The sequence below is a fragment of the Callorhinus ursinus genome, unplaced genomic scaffold (assembly GCF_003265705.2).
Source record: "Callorhinus ursinus isolate GAN/ISIS: 27379988/994484 unplaced genomic scaffold, GSC_fseal_2.0 scaffold41, whole genome shotgun sequence".
Classification (NCBI taxonomy): Eukaryota; Metazoa; Chordata; class Mammalia; order Carnivora; family Otariidae; genus Callorhinus; species Callorhinus ursinus.
Window position 1 is genome coordinate 9636708 of NW_027397103.1, and position 17460 is coordinate 9654167.

Consider the following 17460-nt stretch of genomic DNA (forward strand, 5'->3'; position numbering starts at 1 on the left):
AATGCTCCAGATTTTGACTCTTGAGTCAACCCTTTCCAACCCACATACCTCCAGAGGGATCTTTCTAGAAAAGGTTTCTGGTGCTCCTATCCTCATACATCAAAAGAGACTCTGTAGCACCTCCTCTGCCCATGAGACAAAACGCAGACTGAGCCTGGCACTCAGGGTCCCTCTGTTGTACCTGAATGTCTTTCCTAGACTTGTCCTCTCCCCCGATCCCCATGGATCATAGCTCCAGAGAGATTTAGTGGCACTGCCCACTGAACAGCCACTGAGGAATAATTAGTCTTCATTTTAAGCCTTCTGTGTGCTATGCACTTAGCTAAGCACTCCACCCCCATGACCATCTCATTTCATCCTCATGACAAACCTGTACAGTAGGCACCAATTTACTGATGAGGAAACTAAAGCTTGGAATGAGAGGAAGTGACCTGCCTGAGGTCACCTCTCCAGTGATCCAAGTGGGGCTTGAACCCAGGTGTGCCTGATGCCAAGGCCTGTGCTCTTTACCGCCACACCTCATTCTCCTCTCCATGTTCCATCCTATCCGTCTTCCTCACCTGAGCGCAACTTCACCTCCTCCGGGAAGTCTTCCCTATTGCCTGCCTATGAAATAATCATTCACCATGGCACACAGGGCATTTTCCTCCTACTTCACTTCTGCTTCCTTTCCTAGTGGACGTGAATGTGGGTTCCTTGGGGGTGGTTTGGCCTTCTTGTTGGGACAGAGCTCATTTCTTTCCTTAGTCAGTCCAGCACAGAGCAGGACACACAGTAGGGGCTTTAAAACATCTGCCAAATTGTTTTTTTTTTTTTAAAGATTTTATTTATTTGAGAGAGAGAGAGAGCACGTGAGAGTGGGGAGGGTCCGAGGGAGAAGCAGACTCACTGCTGAGCAGGGAGCCCGATGCGGGACTCGATCCTGGGACTCCAGGATCATGGCCTGAGCCGAAGGCAGTCGCTTAACCAACTGAGCCACCCAGGCGCCCATCTGCCAAATTGTTAAAATCCTTCCTTGCTCTTGCTTTGCTGCCCCTTGGATTTGGCAGACCCTTGAATTCCATTTCCCATTCATCTTTCCAAAATGTACTGATCCTGTGTACAAAGCTCTGTGTTCTGGGCTCCATCCTGTTCCCCAACAGCTAATGAGGGAGGTGCTTCATCAAGCAGGGAGTCTACAGGGCAGCAGACACGGTTATGTGCTCACATAACCCTAAGTTTTTCTCTCCTTCTTGGGCACACAATGTAGACTATCTTTTCAGCCTCCCTTAAAATTGGACATGGCCTTGTAATTGAAATCTGGCCAAGGGAATGTGGGCAAAAATGATGTGGCCACTTCCAGTCTGGACCTTGAGAACCTCCCCAGAGATCCACCATGTTTTCCTTTCCCCCGCTGTGTCAACCAAAGGAAGGAGACTCTGGGACACAGTGGAGGGCAGAGCCAGAAGATAAGACATGCCTGGGTCCCTGAATGACTACGGTGAACAGTCCTCTTCCCCCCATCAACCGGCACTAGATTGTGATGTGAGAAATAAATTCCAGCTGTGCTCAACAGGAATGAGCCTCCTAGTACTCATGCTGACACACATGGGTTCACATCCCAGCTCTTCTCCTCAGTGGCTAGGTGATCTGATGTTAACCTCTCTGAGTCTCAGTCTCCTCCTTATAAAAGAAACACAATCATCTCTATTTTAGAATTCCCTAGAATATTCCACAACATCCCAAATGTCAGACAGTCAGCCTTGAACGTGGCACCCAGGAGGAGCTCAAGAAATGGAAATACCCTCCTGCCCCTTGGCACCACCTCCATGTCTTAGAGCAGGGTCTTTGCTTGGTTCTGGGACATAGGATTTGGCTAATCTTCATCTTTGTTGGTCCCCACTAATATTTGGGTTTATGTATTTTAATTGTTACTATTTTGTGCTTATGCTGGGAATAATTTTATTACAGGGCAGGAGTTTATAAACCTCAGGGAGGAAATAAATACGAGACCTTTGTCTGCTGCAGTGTGGGTTCCAGGGCCAGGAGAGGGGAGAGTGGAGAGACTTTAGGAAGTGGCCTTTGAGGAGGGGAGGCAATGGGTACCAATCTGCCAGGGTGAGCCTGGTTCAAGGTGATGCTGTGCTTGGCCGGGTGGATCTGGGGGTGGACAGAGGCCAGGGCATAGGTGAGGGCCTGGGGACTCAGGATACCTCTCCCTGGCTTTTAGCCCCTGCAAGTCTAACTTCCTTCTCACCTCAGGGCTTTTGCACATACTGTTCCTTTAACCTGGAATGCCATTCTGCCCTTCCTGGGGTTTTAGCCACATTCTGATGTTCCTACGCTTGCTTTAGTTCATAGGTCATTTCCTCCTGGAAGCCCTCCCTGACGTCCCAGGAGGCTCTCATAGCTCCAGGAAGCTCCCTGTCACCGCCCCTACTGCAGATGGTAATTGTACTGTATTTACTTGCTGTGTGAGTGTCCGAATTATGTCTGTCTTCCCCCAGAAGGTCACCTCTGGGAGGGAATGGACTTTGTCTTATTTGCGCCTGTGCCTAGAACAGTGCCTGGCACACAGAAGTGTTCTGCAAATATTTGCTGAGTAAACGAATGAATAAGTCGATTCAATCTCTTCCACTCCCTATACACCTGAAAGCAGGAGTCAGCAAACTTCTCCAGTAAAGGGTCAGATAATAAATATCTTTGGCTTTGCAGCCCATACGGGTTCTGTTGCAGCTATTGAACTCTGCTGTTGTGATACGAAAACAGCTATAGATGACTCATAAATGAATGAGCATGGCCGTGTTCCCATAAAACTTTATTTATACAAACAGGCTTTGGCCCAAGGGCCATCATTTGCTGACCTCTGTCCTAAAGCCTGCCCTGTTCTTACTTAGTACAAGGCTTACTTCTGGTGGTGTGCTGGGGGCTGGCCTGTAGGAGCTTGCAAAAGCTGATTGTTAAATTTTCAGGAATTTCGCAAGCTGGTTGTTAAACACAGCCATTATTAAAAATTAAATCAAATGAACCTATAATTATAGTAAATAATTTATATTAAAATAACGATACTACAAATGGATGAATCTTGAGGACATTATGCTGAATGAAATTAGCCAGCCACATAAAGCCAACAACTGTATGATTCCACCTACATGAATTACTTAGAGTAGCCAACGTGAGATTCAGAAACGAGAATGGTGGTTGCCAGGGCTGGGGAATGGGGAATTCTTGTTGAATGGGTACAGAGTTTTAGTCTGGGAAGATGAAAAAAGTTCTGGAAATGGATGGTGGTGATGGTTGCACAACAGTGTGAATGTACTTAATGTCACTGAACTGTACACTTAAAAGCAGTTAAGATGGTAAATTTTAAGGTATATGTATTTTGCCACAAAAATTTGGAAAAAAAAAGGAAATACATATTTAGTTCTCATGACTTCCTAATTATTTGATTGCATCTCACTCCTCTCTGTGCTTTAAGTTTACTCACATCTATTACGTCTGCATGGTGAACTGTGCTTCTCTTCCCAACCCCGTGCTGGCAGCTTGAAATTGGCCATGCTGGAAGCATTTACACTGTGGAAAGTGGCAGATGATACAAATCAGTCCCGTCTCCCCCCCGCCGCCCCCCCTAACATTGTTCAGTATTGACCAGCATGCCGCTGGTTATTTCCCTGTGTCTGTCTCCTCCACTAGATGGTGGCTTCTAGGACAGAGCTCCCCCAACATTAGAATCACCAGCAGAAGCTTTTAAAATCCTGATGCCCAAGCCTCATACCAGACCAAGAATGCCAGCCACTCTGGGGTGAGACCCAGATCTCAGTGTTTTGTTTTGTTTTTTTTTAAAGCCCTCAGGAGATTCCTCTGGGCAGCCAGGGTTGAAAGCCAGTGGGCTGGTCGAAGATTGAGCATCTCAAACTTCAACATGACTATGAATCACACCAGAGGACTTTGTTCACCTGAAGACTCTGATTCGGGAGGTCTGGGGGAGGAAGGGAGGCTGAGACTGCCTTTCTGCTGAACTCCCAGGTGATGCAGGTGCTGCTGGCCCACGGACCACACTTTGAGTGGCAAAGCTTTAGAGGAAAGATGCTGCTGTCAGTTAGAGGGAAAGATTTCCTTTCTGCTTGGTGACCACGTGGCAATCTGCCTGTCTCTTCCTCCCACCCCCACCCCCCCGGATAAACACAGTGGGAGTTACAAGAACCCATTTTACAGAGCAGGAGACTGAGGTTGGTGAAGTGACCTACCCAAGATCACACAGCCAAGGAGCAGTGGTGGGACTTGGACTTGGTTTTTTGAGACCCCAAATCCAGTGCCTTTGCCTTCATTAGCTGCCTGACTGAGGCCACTCTGAGTATGGGGATTAAATGGACTTGAAGCTGCATCTAGGCCTTTCCTTTCCCTGGCTGTGTGACCCTAGGTGTGTTTCTTAACCTCTCTGGGCCTCAGTCGTGATGCTTCAGGGCACAGGGACGGGTAGACTGTGATACTGGATGCTTAAGGGCCTCTTGCAGGGCTCGCCTCATGGAGGCAAAGGAAGGTTCCTTTTCCAGTACCTAAACTTGGGGATGACACTTCAGGGGCCCCACCCTGGCAACAACCTTAGGGGGTCATGCAGTCCGGCCCTCTGCCTCTCAGCTAGATCAAAAGGAAGGCAGGAGTGGGGCCATTCTGGGTGCAACTGTGTTTTGCCTTGGCAGCATTCAGCTTGTCCATCATTAGTCAATACACGGCTGGAGGATTTCAGAATCAGAACATTGCCATAGCCATGGTCAGTGATTAGCCTCTGACACAGCTCTCAGCTTTCTTTGCACCAGTCATTGCTTTAAGCCTTTCTGGCTATAACCTCATTTGATCCTCACGCTTACCTTATAAGGTATGTATGAGTCCCATTTACAGATGAAGAAATCAAGGCACATAAAGAGAAAAATACCTTGCCCCAGGTCACACAATTAGCAAGTAGCACAGCAAGGATTTGAACCCAGGCTGTCTGGCTCCAGAGCTGTTCCTAACCACTGCACATACTGCCTTTCAAATAATTTATGTGCAAGATGCAAATGTGCCATGTCCCCCGATGTACTCTGAGCTCCCCAGGGCCAGAGGCCCTGTCTCTCTTGTTCCCTGCTGTGTCCCTAGGGCCCTGCAGGGTCTACACACAGTAGAGTCTCAAGAAATAGTTTTGGAATGAGGGAATGAGTGGGCTGGTTTAATCTCTCCCATCCCACATCCTGGCCACATGAAACTCAATCATAGCCATGATTATCAGTGGCACCAAGGGGTGTGTGTCCATCTGTCTCTCCCACTAGGCTGTGAGTGCCATGAAGACAGGAATAGGATCTGGGGTGCTCACTGCCATATACCTAGAGCCTGGCCCTCACCCTGGTAAACAGCAGGTGCCAAATAAATGTTTGCTGTAGAGTGAAGGTCTCAGTGGAACTGAAAAGGGAAGCAAGGGTACGCATATGTGTTTCAGGGGAGCTGGCTGGAGAGCAATGACACTAAATAATCATGATTCTACGGTCCCGCCTCTGGGAGGTTTACACCACATCAAGCATTTTATCTGCATGGATCCCTGGGAGGATCCTTATTTTATATTTATATTTATTACCATCCCTATTTTATAGCCAGGGAAACTGAGGTTTGCCGAAAACCCTGTCAAGGACAGAGATGGGATTTGAACTCAGGTCTGTGCAACTCTCGGCTTATGTCATTTCTACTCCACCAAGGGCACCTGATGAGTAATTTGTGTTCACCTTCTCACTATCAGCCCTTGGCACAGTTCCTGGCACAAAGCAGGTGCTCAACTATTTTTTGAACATGAGTGAATACTAATGCTCACCCTCATGCTGGGGCACATAGTAGGTGCTCAACAAACATCTACTGGATGGACGCATGGGTGACTGTGGGAATGGCCACACATCCCTGCCGGCATGGTGGGCTAGCTGTTGCAGAAGCTTCTGCTTTGTTCCCTGCCACCCCCCCGGCAGACACGAGTGCTAAGAGACACTTGGCTGACAGTGCCACAAGATGGATGCGCGCCCGGCGGCCTCATCTCCCCACCGACTGGCCCCGCATGGCCTTCCATAATGCAGTCCATTAAAAGGCTTGTAAATTTTCATACACGAAAGCCTACCATGGCGTCAGCATAGACTAATTGTTGTTAAATGTGCGGGAATGTTACCGCCATGCCGCTGGAGCGATCACTCTTCCCAGCTCGGCCCAGACGCCGACCCATTCCTCTGCAGGCGGAAAGCTTACAACGTTTGCACAAGGCCAAAAAGCAATTCGTGTCAAAAAGATCAATAATATAAAAATAAAGCATGAGAATTCTAGTTAAAGGGAATGTCATATAAATATGTGGTTCACGTCCATGATTCCAAGATTAAAAAAAATCAATCAATATCGTTCTTTAGATGATGTTATTTCTAATGAGAAATACCCGGAACAACTGCAAATAACTGCTTAACTGGGGGGAAAAAAGCATTAATAATTTACTTTATAAGGCATATGATACCGAATGAAAGAGGATCGCTGCTGGTTCTTAATTTGGTTGTAATGCAGCGTGACAGGTTCAATGATGCTTTGGTGGGTTCTTAATATTAAATTTGGAAAGATGTTCAGCTCATTTTAAGTTTTACCCCAAGCTGGGCAGGGTAAAGCCAAAGGGGCAAGACCCGTTGTGGGAGCCAAGGAGACTTGCACCATCAAGGTTATTAACTCATCAAAGAGGAGAGGGTAGGGAGTATGTGTGCACGTGTGCAAGCCAGGGGCTGTGGGAGGGACAGAAGTCCTCATTGCATCTTGCAAGTTACACCTGTTTACTGAGCAATTACTATATGCCAAGTTCTGGGCTGGGTGTGCAGACCTGGGTTTGAATCCCAGCTCCTGTTATGGGTCAGGCTACCCTGGTAGAGTCTATCTGAAAAATCTCAGCAAAGTCACATCTGAAAGGCATGCATCTGGCTGAGTGATGAGGTCCTCCCCAGCCCTAACCACCTGCAAGTGTCCAATTTTAGCCTTCAATCTAGAATCTATATCCTCAGTGCTTCCTGCACTCCCAGGCCTCTGCTCAGCCCTTCAAACTGAGGTTTGCATCTTCCATGCTCTGCCCTGTTGGTGAAGAGCTGTGTGAACTTAGGCAAGCAGCCAATCTGTCCGAGTCCCAATTTCTCACCTGTAAAAGAGGACGATACCAGCAGCACCTCTCTCACCGTGTTGCTGAGAGGTAGTGACGCATGAGAGGATTTGCTAAAGGCTCAATAAACTTCGCTGGCTGCTGAGCCTCAGTGACCTCACCTGAGAAATGGGTAAGACCAGAAACCTACTCATGGGGCTTGTGGGAAGAATAAACATGATGATGCAAGTCTCAGCTCGTCCATTTGGAATGCCGACTTATGTTCAAGGAGCGCACACACTATGTGCCGGGCTTTGTTCCTGGGGCTTTTAAGTATTGACTCAATTAATCCTCACATCAATCCTTTGAGGTGGGTACTATTATTATCTCCATTTAAAAACAAGAAAACTGAGGCCCAGAGAGGTTAAGTGACTTGCCCAGGGTCACACAGCCAGGAAGAAGAGAGCTAGGATGCAAGTCAGTGCCAACCTGGCTCCAGAGCCCATGCGTGCCCCCAGTGCTTGTCTTTCCCAGTGGGTTCAGCTGGTCAGCGAGGCCATTTCTTCCTGTCTTGCTGGCTGGTCAGGACTACATGCATCTAATGTCATTTGTGGCCCTAACAAGCCACACTTACAAAGGATGGTCATGCCAGTGCTAAGAGTCTCTGAGAAAGGGAGCAAGGGAATTATGACATCAAAGATAGCTGGAAGAGCAAATAATGTAAAAAGACCAAAAAAAGGGGGGGGGCCTGTAATTAAATTTCAGCTCAAAGGAAAGGGCAAGAGTCCTGCAGGTACATGCAGAACAAGAGGGGAGCATAGGCACCAAATTACAACATGGCATGCAGGGCTGACTGGGGGATTGTGGCCTGGGCAGGCAGAGACGTGTCTGTCTCAGGTGATCTGAGCTGTGAAGAACCCCTCCATGCCCTTCTCAGGCAGCTCAGCTGCAGGAACACGGATTGACCTCCTTGGAATCTTGTTCCTGGGTTAGGACTTCCTTCCCTCCCCATGACTGCCTGGGAGGGAAAAAGGGATACTCAGTGTTTGGGGCTGGAACAGATGGTGTAGAAGTCAATGATGACTTCAGGCTTTGGGCACTGGATGGAGGTGGTGAGCAGGGGCTCAGGTAGAGGGTGCAAGGCGATAGTCTCCTCCTCTCATCATCTCTGAGAGGCCAAGCGCACCCTACCCCATGCCATCTGATTAGCCACTGGAGGGATCCTACTGAAACCTGAGTCTGACCTGGTCTGCTCTAAAGTCTCCTATAGCTCCCACCTAATTCTGAGTCACAGCCAAAGCCCTGGAAGTAGCCCCAAGGCCTGAATGATCGGCGCCTGTAAAGATGACTTATGCTAAGTGTCACGCTGGGTAAGTGTTAACGGCTGTGCTGTGAAAGGTGGCGGGTGTGGGGAAGTTGGTTAGGGAGGGCTTCCTCATTCCCTGAGGATCTGACACGTGAAAGGAGTGAATCAGGCAAAGAGAACAGCAAATTCTCTGCAGGACTCTGAGGCAGGACCAAGTTAGGCTGTCTGCTGGCTGAGGGGAGACACAGGCAGGGGCCAGAATGCGGCGGGGCCCGCTGGCCTGGGGTTTCTGCCCTAAGGACTTTCATCATCCCTCACCACCCTCCTCGACCTGAATCCATGCACCCTCACTTCCCTCCCACCACAGGCACAGAACTGGGCACTGGATGGGTGCTGGCCACCTCCTCTGTGAGCCCTGGTTTCTTCACATGTGAAAGGGGGTAATCACAGAACCTCTCCCTGATAGAGATATTATGGGAAATACATGACATAACCATTAGAAAGCGTGCAGCATATAGCAGACGTGCAAGAAAAGTCACTTTGGGAGACTTCTCTAACAAAGGCAAGGCCCACCTTTAGTGCCAAGGCTGGCTGCTTACTAACTGATGACAGTGGGCAATGAGGTTTTAGTGTCACCCAGAGCAGGAGGTGGCACTGTGGGCATCATGGCCCAGGTCTGATCAACCACAATATCCTTGCAGGAGATGTGGGCAAAAGAAGGAATTTCCAGCTGTCTGCCCATCTGAAAGTGAGAGGGACCGGACTCAGGGCAGACAGTGCTGGGCACCTTTGGCCGGGTGAGGCCTGCAGGGAAGGTTCTGGAAGGCTTCCAACTATGGCAGGTCATAATATCTTACATCTCTGACCATTGTGGCACCGCTAAACCCATGTGAATCAGGGGGGACAAGTGTCTCCATCCCACTTTACAGATGGCACAGTAGAGGATATCTGACTGGATTAGAGTCAGATATATCTATTTGTCAGTTGATTGATTTAATCATCAACTCACCCAACAAACATCCACTGAGGCGGAGCTGTCAAGCTGGAGGGCACGTGCTCTGCTTTGCCACCTAGAAGGCCCACAGGGGAGGCAGGGAGACTCCATCTTTTGCTTTCTTGCAAATCTCTATTTCAACACTACCTCTCTGCTTCTCCATAAACAGACCTTCTACTCGGTCTGCTCTAGACTCCCTTTAGTCGTTGGGGTTTGTCTCAAAGTTATGCCTCAATCCCATCAGAAGAAACACGAAGGAGAAGAGACAAAATCTTCCAAACTGTTGACACTCCCCCCCTGGGCATCTGCAGGGCAACACCAGGCACTTTGCTCCAGGAGCACCCGGCACTCTCCTCTGGAATTGGGGTGGGGGGGATGCACTGTCCAGAGATGGACGCCTAAGAACTTGGTGCTGGGGGGAAATGTTTCGAGAAGGCTGAAATCTGCTCAAAGGCTGAGGGAGGGGAGCCGGGGGTGGGGAATAAAATGGAGAAAGTGGAAGAGAGGAGGGGAGAGGCAGAAGAGAGCTGAGAATCAGGGGAAAGAGGGGAAAGAATTGGCACTCTGCAAATCTGGCTATTCTGGTGATCTATTTCTGTGTAACCAGCTGCCCCAAAATGGAGTGGCCCAAAGCGATTACTTATTATCTCTCATGCTTTTGTGCGTTGATGGGGCACAGCTGGGCAGTTCTCCTGTCCCCTCTCAGGTGGTCACAGCCAGGTAAGAGCTATAGCTGCAGTCGCCTGATGGCTCGACTGGGCTGGATGGGCAACACGGCTCCTGGACTCGTGTTGGGGCCTTGGTGCTCCCAGCCCGTCTCCTCCGTGTGGAGTCTCATCCCCCAGGGCCTGTTCATACAGGTTGGGCTGAAAGAGGCAGGAGGCAGAACTGCCAGTCCACTGAAGGCCTCCACCTAGTACTGACAGATGGTCACTTCCACCACATTCTATTGGTTGAAGTGGACACAGGCCCAGATTCAAAGAATGGAAACACAAGTTCCATTTCTTGATGGGGGAATGCCAGACACAATGCAGTTATGCAGGAGATGGGAGGTATTGTGTGAAGCTCGGCAAGGAAGAAGCTCTGGGAGGAAATCAAGAGGCCTCCCATGAGCTCTTGACATGACGGGACATTATTTTGATCACAGGGACTGAACCTCTAGTGACATTCCTTAAGGGCAGCGATGGTTTCTCACCATCTTTGGACCTTCCACAGCTTTCACCTGGAGCCTGGCACATAGTAGGTGCTCCATAAGTATTTGTTAAGTGGACCTGTGAGGCGCCCAGTAGAAAGGCGGCCCTTCTGGGGCTGACACAAATACCTACCCACCCCCACATCAAGAGGCATCTATTTGACTGCCCGGTCGTGACCTTCACTGTGTCCAGCATCTAGAACACCACCTAGTATGCAGTAGGGCTTCTGTAAAGTTTTGTTGAGTGAATAAATGACTGCAGGGATTCGATAGATGATGAATACGTCTCTTATAAGTGGCACCTGGGTCTCTTCTCTAAGCTCCTAGAGGGTGGTCATGCTGCCCAAACTCCCTTGGACCCTGAGAGGACAGAGAGAGAATATCTTTGCCCCATGCCACCAAACACACCCACCATGATGAGGATAAACGACTCAGCAGTCACTTGACAGAGGATCTCACTGAAGCTCATGCAATCCTCTGAGCTGTCACGAGGAAACAGTGGCTCAGAGACATGAAGTCACCTGCCAAAGTCACATAAGCTTGTCAGTGTTCGGGTGGGACTCAGACCCTGGGTGGTTAGAGGAGGCATCAGCCCCCTTGGTTCCCAAACTGCAGTATTTCCATCAGGCCCAGGTTCATGTGTCTGTTCTGACTCAGGCAAGGGGTTTTCTATCATGCGGGCCACATCCCCTTCCTGGTGGAAGAAGAGGGAAGCAGAGAGAAAAAAAAATCTTGCAGTGGCCCTGCACACACTCCTTAGAAGTGTGTGCAGTGGCCCTACACACACTCCTTAGAAAAGTTTCACCTCTGGTTTAGCATAACAAAACTTTTAATTTAGATGTTTTCATCTATCTCTCCAAGTAAAAATAAGTTTAAAATAATGACTGTAATAAATGAAGGTAATTAATTGTAGTTTGTTCCTTTACTGTCTAGTCAGCTTAATTTTACCTTTTCAACTAATAATGAGAAAATAATTTTTGTGCTCGGAGGGTTAATGATATGTAACTGCGAGAGCTGCTAATTGCATGTTGCAATCCATCCATCAACAACCCCATCTGTGCGACTTGATTATGTTTGCTAAATTATTGCTTTGAATTATCTTTCATAAAGCAACTTTTGTAATTAGCGGGGCTTTCGTTTTGCTCTTTTCTCTGCGCGCAAGGATATTCAAACTTTGGCCATTTCAAGCTGTCTCCATTAAGCCACCTTCTCTGGCTGTCTTTGTTTCCCTGAGCAGGGGGAATCAAGACTGTCCTTTAAGCAATCAAGGCGGAGAGAAAAACCTTCCTTGATTCACAGCAGGGTAAATTCACTTCCTCTCCGCACCCCTCCCACTAGCATGCGTGTGCCCGCGCGCACGCACACACGCACACACACGAAAAAGAAAAAAAAGGCCCACACATACACAGAATGAAAAGATAAAAAGGATACCCAGACTCTTTATATACCAGGGCTGGTGGAGTGAAATTAAGGAATGAACTTGAACATGTTATATTTCAACAAGAGGCCCACACTGGGGAAGAAGGAATGACGGGTACGATATTCAGCCCTGGCGTTTTATGGGCTACTTTATGTGACTTGAGACGGTGTTTGCCTCAGGGAATATTCCTGGGAGGTGATTAATGCCCACTTGGGAATCCTCAGCTCTGAGCCTGGAGCCTGGCGGATCATGAGAGGGAAGTGGCATAAAGGATGAACCCTCATTAAAAAAATTAAAATGAAAATCAAATTTGGATTATAAACGGCCTGTGCGTGAGCAGTTTGTTCTGGACGAAGAAGATGCTTTTTATTAACACCTTTCTTTGGCGGCGTTTCTCCCCAGAGGCGCAGGGAGGGACATGGCGGCCGCGATGGATTAGTCAATAGATCATGAGGAAAGCAGGGGTTTCAGGAATAAAACTCCAGACAAATGTAGTCTTTTTGGTACATTAAAGGGACGATGGAAAGCCCTCTTAAGGAAATTAACGAAGTTCTTCAGAGATCCTCAGCTATTAAAACAGTGTGAATTCAACATGCCGCAAAAATTTGGAAATGAGAATTCAGCTTTGTTTTCCCTTTTGGACCCACTAAAACTTTCTCTCCCTCAGTGAGTTACTGAGTACCAACTGTGGGCCAGACACTGGGTCAACTGCCTCCACCTTTAGTTCTTTGAATCCTTACTGTTAACTTCATTTGCCAGAGGAGGAAAGCTGCAGCTGAGACAGGTTAAGGAACCTCTCCCCAGCCACACAGCTAGGTAAACAGCAGGGCTGAAATTCAGGCCGGGCCTGTCTCAGTCTGATTTGCACATGCTTTCTGCCATGCTGCACTGGGGTATCCTCTGGATCATCACCCAAACGTAATGTTGAACTCTTTCTCCTATTGAAAAGATGATGTAAGTCACACCTGTTTCCTTCAGGGATAGAAAGCCCTCTTCTTTTGGAGAAAAGTTTTGAATATCTACTTAGGAAAGAGGTAGATTCCAGCCCAAGTATAGCAGAGGCCCTGGAGGTGACTAATAACAGGAATAATAAAATAACCAGGACTACCTATATAAAGCAATGTTCTAAGCACTCCATGGGTATTAACCTTGTTCTTCCTCAGTCATGACCCTATGAAGGAGGTATAATTATTACCTGGTTTTAGAGACAAGGAGACAAAGGCACAGAGGGGTTAAGGAACTTGCCTAAGGTCAAACAGTGAGGAACTGGCAGAGGCAGGGTTCAAACCCAGGCTGGCTCTGGAGTCTGCTCTTTATTGCCCGGCAGCTCTCTGTGCACCAGGCATTACATTGCACTGCTTCCCTGCATTACTCCTCAGTCCTTAAAGCAACATAAAAAGATTGAGAGTGTCTTTATTCCCATGAACAGATGGGAAACTGAGGCTCTGAGTGGCTTAGAGAAGCTCTGTCCATACCAGCCCAAGCAAGGGAACAGCTGAAAAAGTGATGCTCAGTGCCTGTCTGTGGGCTGGGCAGAAGGATCAGCTGCCTGAGAGGGCTTGTGTACTGAGAACCCCTCATGGGACCAGGGCCTGGCAGATGGGAACCTCTTTTTTAAAAACACAAAGCCACGACAACAAATTCCCAACATCATTGGTCTTTCTGGTTTGTTCCCCCCACCCCTCGCCCTTCCCCGCCACCGTCCCCTTTCAGCTCAGGCACCTCACAACCAAATGAATCAATACCGGATGGCCCTATAAATAAATAAGCATATCAGTCAACTCAGTAATAAAATGAAGGGATGAAAAATATGGAAATCAGCGACATTTGTGTAAATCCAGTTATTGTTTACTTTAATATTGCCTTATGCGCTTATGCGGTTCCAAAGAGACAGATTTAAAGTAATGTGGTGCTTGGCGGATGACAGACTTAAAACGCGTCTCCACCAGAGAGCTCGGAGAAGGGCCAATCCTTCCGAGGTCCTTCCTGAATCCAGGGGAGACTGAGAAGAGGCCCCCTGAAGACGGAACATTTGACAAATGGCTTCCCCTTCCACTATCCCTGCCTCAGTGTAACTTCTCTTCTCGCCTGCCTCCTTTGCCAGCAGGACAAGGGGACATTCTCAGAATCCCGGTCACAGAGTCAAGCCAAGAGGAGAAATGCGGGAGGTTCAGCCCCATGACAGGGCTCCAGGAAGGCAAGAGAAACAACTGGCTAAAGACAGCTCAGCTGCTGCCGAAGGAAATAGGGTTGTCAGGAGAGAATGTCAACAGTGTTGGTTTTATACTCAGATGGTGGGTCAGTAGAGAGGATTTCAGGGTGGGCCGGTAACTGGACTGAATCTGTAAGACTGCCTTAGAGAATCAAAGCTGAACAGAATGCCAGGGCACAGAAAAGGTCACTGAGTTCAAACCTCTTCATTTTAAAAATAGGAAACGAAGCTTGGAAGGGGAGGTGGTTTGTTCAAGGTCACAGATATTGTATATAGCAGAGCTGATGTAAGGCTGGACAAAGTGAGGGAGAGGGAGAGAGAGAACCCATTCTCATCATGTCACCACTGGCTGATCTGGAAAGAATGGGGTGGAGTTTGTAATAGGGACGGGCAGGTATTCTCCCAAGCTTCCAGAGGCTGCTGGCTTCCTCTGGCAACTCCAGGTGGGATAGAGAGGGAAGCAGGGAATGTTTTTGTGACATGCCATAGGCCTTGGGTCTTACCTCAGCTTGGAAGCTTTTTAATACAGGAGCCACCATCTCTCTGATTTCCTGAAAAAGAGATCAGCGAAGAGTTCACCACAGTGCCAGGTGGGATACCCCCGTGGCCCCTGCTTGCAGTGCACTGTTGTCCCCCGGGCCAGCATTTCCCAAATGTGTCCCATGGGATGTGCACTCCATGGGATTTCATTGGGGTTTCTTATATATACGCCTACACACAGACACATGCACATGTACACACACATAGGGTGCCAAGCCAAATCAGCCTAGGAAATAAAGTCCAACATCAAGTTTCTTCCCTGTGGGACTTTTTGGAGCCTTTAGTATAATGCACATTGGGAATTTCTGGAAGAGGGAGGAAGGAAGCAACGTTTCCCAAATAGATCTGATCATGGAATGTTTTTTAGGCAAAGGGCTCATGGGACTTGTGGCGCATCATGCGACCGACTCTTGCTGAAGAGGTGGGCTCAACTCTCCACACCCAGCACAATGCCATCAGAGTCCCTTCATAAAAACCTTCTGTCCTTTAAGCATTTGCTCAGGGCTGTCTCCTTCAGGTGGCCATCTCTGTCTGCTTCCCCACGCAACTTCCCTTCTCTGGCAAACACCCCATTCTGCATTTTAGCAACATCACTTCTATACTTGTCTCTCCTTCCTCTCCAGAATGTGCAATTTCTGGCACCCCCTTGGTGCCCAGCTCAGAGGAGGGGCTCTGTAAATGTTTGATGAACTCTATGGTAGTGGGCTGTCTTCAGAAACCAGCCTCCTATTTCTGGACCCTAATTTCCTGCCTTTCACAAGTGACCTTGAAGTTCTCAGCCCCAAGGGCTCCCCGGGTTGGCTCCTGTGAGTTCTCCCTAGCACGCAAGAGGGAAGACTTTTAGAACCTAGTGTCACCAAGATTCCAACCCTAAATGCTTCAGTTTTCTCTCAGACCCACTGGTGACTCCATGACTGCTGTCAGTCAGGTCCCACAAGAAACCCCTGCGGAAGGAGGAGCTGAGAGGGGCTCGAGAGTGTGGGGAGAGAGGGGACAGTAGAGAGAAGCAGGAAAGGAAGACGTGGGCACAAGAATACATATGTTCAGGTAAAGAATAAATCCCTTAATTATGAAATAAGGTTGTGCTTCTGTCCCTGAAAATGATCCCTCTTCTGGGTCCTGGGTACACCTCCTCACTGACTGGTGTCCTCCAGGGCTCCTTGGAGCCGGTGATATACTAACGGTATGTTTGGGATCTTCAGGAGGGACATAGGGAGTGCGTGCGAATCTAGTGGATCTGATCACAAGGAACTACGGGTGCACAGGCTGAGCCACGGAAAAGGAAATGCATGAAAACCCAGGTCCTAGGTTGTGAACTCAAATGCTTACAGAGGCTGGGGCGGGGGGAGTGGGCACGAGGGAGGCGGGCCGAGAGGCAAATATCCAGAAAACCTGAGCCCCGTGTAATGGAGGTAGCAGCTGCTCGGCTCCAGCTGGTGACTGCCATGTGGGCACGTAGCCCCTGTCTGACCAGATCCACCAAAGAGTCTCAAAAGATACTGGAAATCTGGGGTTTTGGGTGAAATCTTCTGAGATGCTAGATGTTGGTAACTTACTGTAAAACTTGAATGACTTTACAGACCAAATACAACGTATCAACAGGTTAAACCTCTGGTCCAAGTTCAGGAAACGTTAGTGATGGAAGGGGCCTCAGAAATCACCTCTCCAGTCCCCTGATTTTCCAGAAGGAGAGACCAAGGTCCTGAGAGGGGCTGGCTTGCTCAAGTCCGGCAATGAGTGAGTGGCTCAGCTCGAATTTGAATGCAGGTCAACAGACAACCCAAATAAGCTCGCTGCACAATACCACACTCAAGGGGATTCAAATCTGAGGGCCAAGGACGGGGGGTTGGTGGGACTTTGGACCAATGCTGACCATTTCTAGAAGCCCCCTGTCCTGTATGTTTCACCTCTGGGGGTGAAGTTGAGCATAGGCACCAGCGGGAGGTGAGCTGGGCACCAACCAGATGATGTTCTTAAATAAAGCCTTGGCATGACTCTCCCAATCAGGAGACACTAGTTCCAAAAATGAGAATTTTCAGAGGCGCGACTATAATAGGAATGGAAACTTATTCCTCCTAATTACATAATTGCATAATTATGCAGTATTAAAATTATGTAAGCTGAACTCGGAGGCTTAAAACCTGGCCTGGATTTTCCTCATCACCTGTGGGCTCCCATGTGGCCTGGGAGAGCAGGATGAGATGGAGGGTCTGTGGCTGACCAAAGAGAAGGCATGTAGGGCTGGGAAGGTCTAGGGCTGCTTCATCTCTGCTTCCTACAGAATGGAGAGTCAGAGGCAAAGCTTCTGGCACCCTCTTTCTCGGCAGAAAATCAGTTTAAGTATCAAGCTGTTCTCTGTTCTAAGAAGGAAGCAAAGGACGCTCAGCATCACCTATGCCTTCTTAGCTCCGGGGTCAAGCCCAGGACTTGACTTGGCCTTTTTGAAGCTGTGACCTGGGAGACACTTGGATCTGAGATTTTCACTCCTTCTCCAAGCGTACCCTCCCTCAGCTCTCAAACCTAAGATTCCTTCCATACTTGCTCCATAGGCAAGTTCTAGCTACAGTCCACTTCCCTCTCTTGCCTTGAAGAACCGAAGATACTTATCACTTGTGAGGAGGATTTCACAGCTAGAAGACTCAACCCCTCTTTACTCATGTAGCCCCATTCCTGGGTAGGCCTGACTCTTCTCTGTCTTTCCAT

General features: G+C 48.5%; 1 protein-coding gene across 6 annotated transcripts in view; it reads right to left on the reverse strand.

Annotated features, from left to right (window-relative positions):
* The window catches only part of CUX2 (cut like homeobox 2), a 314935-nt gene that overhangs the window by 82400 nt on the left and 215075 nt on the right, over positions 1–17460 (reverse strand). For 5 of the 6 annotated variants that reach the window (XM_073881128.1, XM_073881127.1, XM_073881126.1 and 2 more), the window contains one exon: positions 14721–14768. The exons of the other annotated variant lie outside the window; for it this stretch is intronic. In XM_073881128.1, coding sequence (XP_073737229.1) covers positions 14721–14756 — 36 coding nt within the window. In that variant the 5' untranslated portion in view covers positions 14757–14768. The remainder of the gene's footprint in view (positions 1–14720; positions 14769–17460) is intronic. 6 annotated transcript variants of the gene reach the window in all.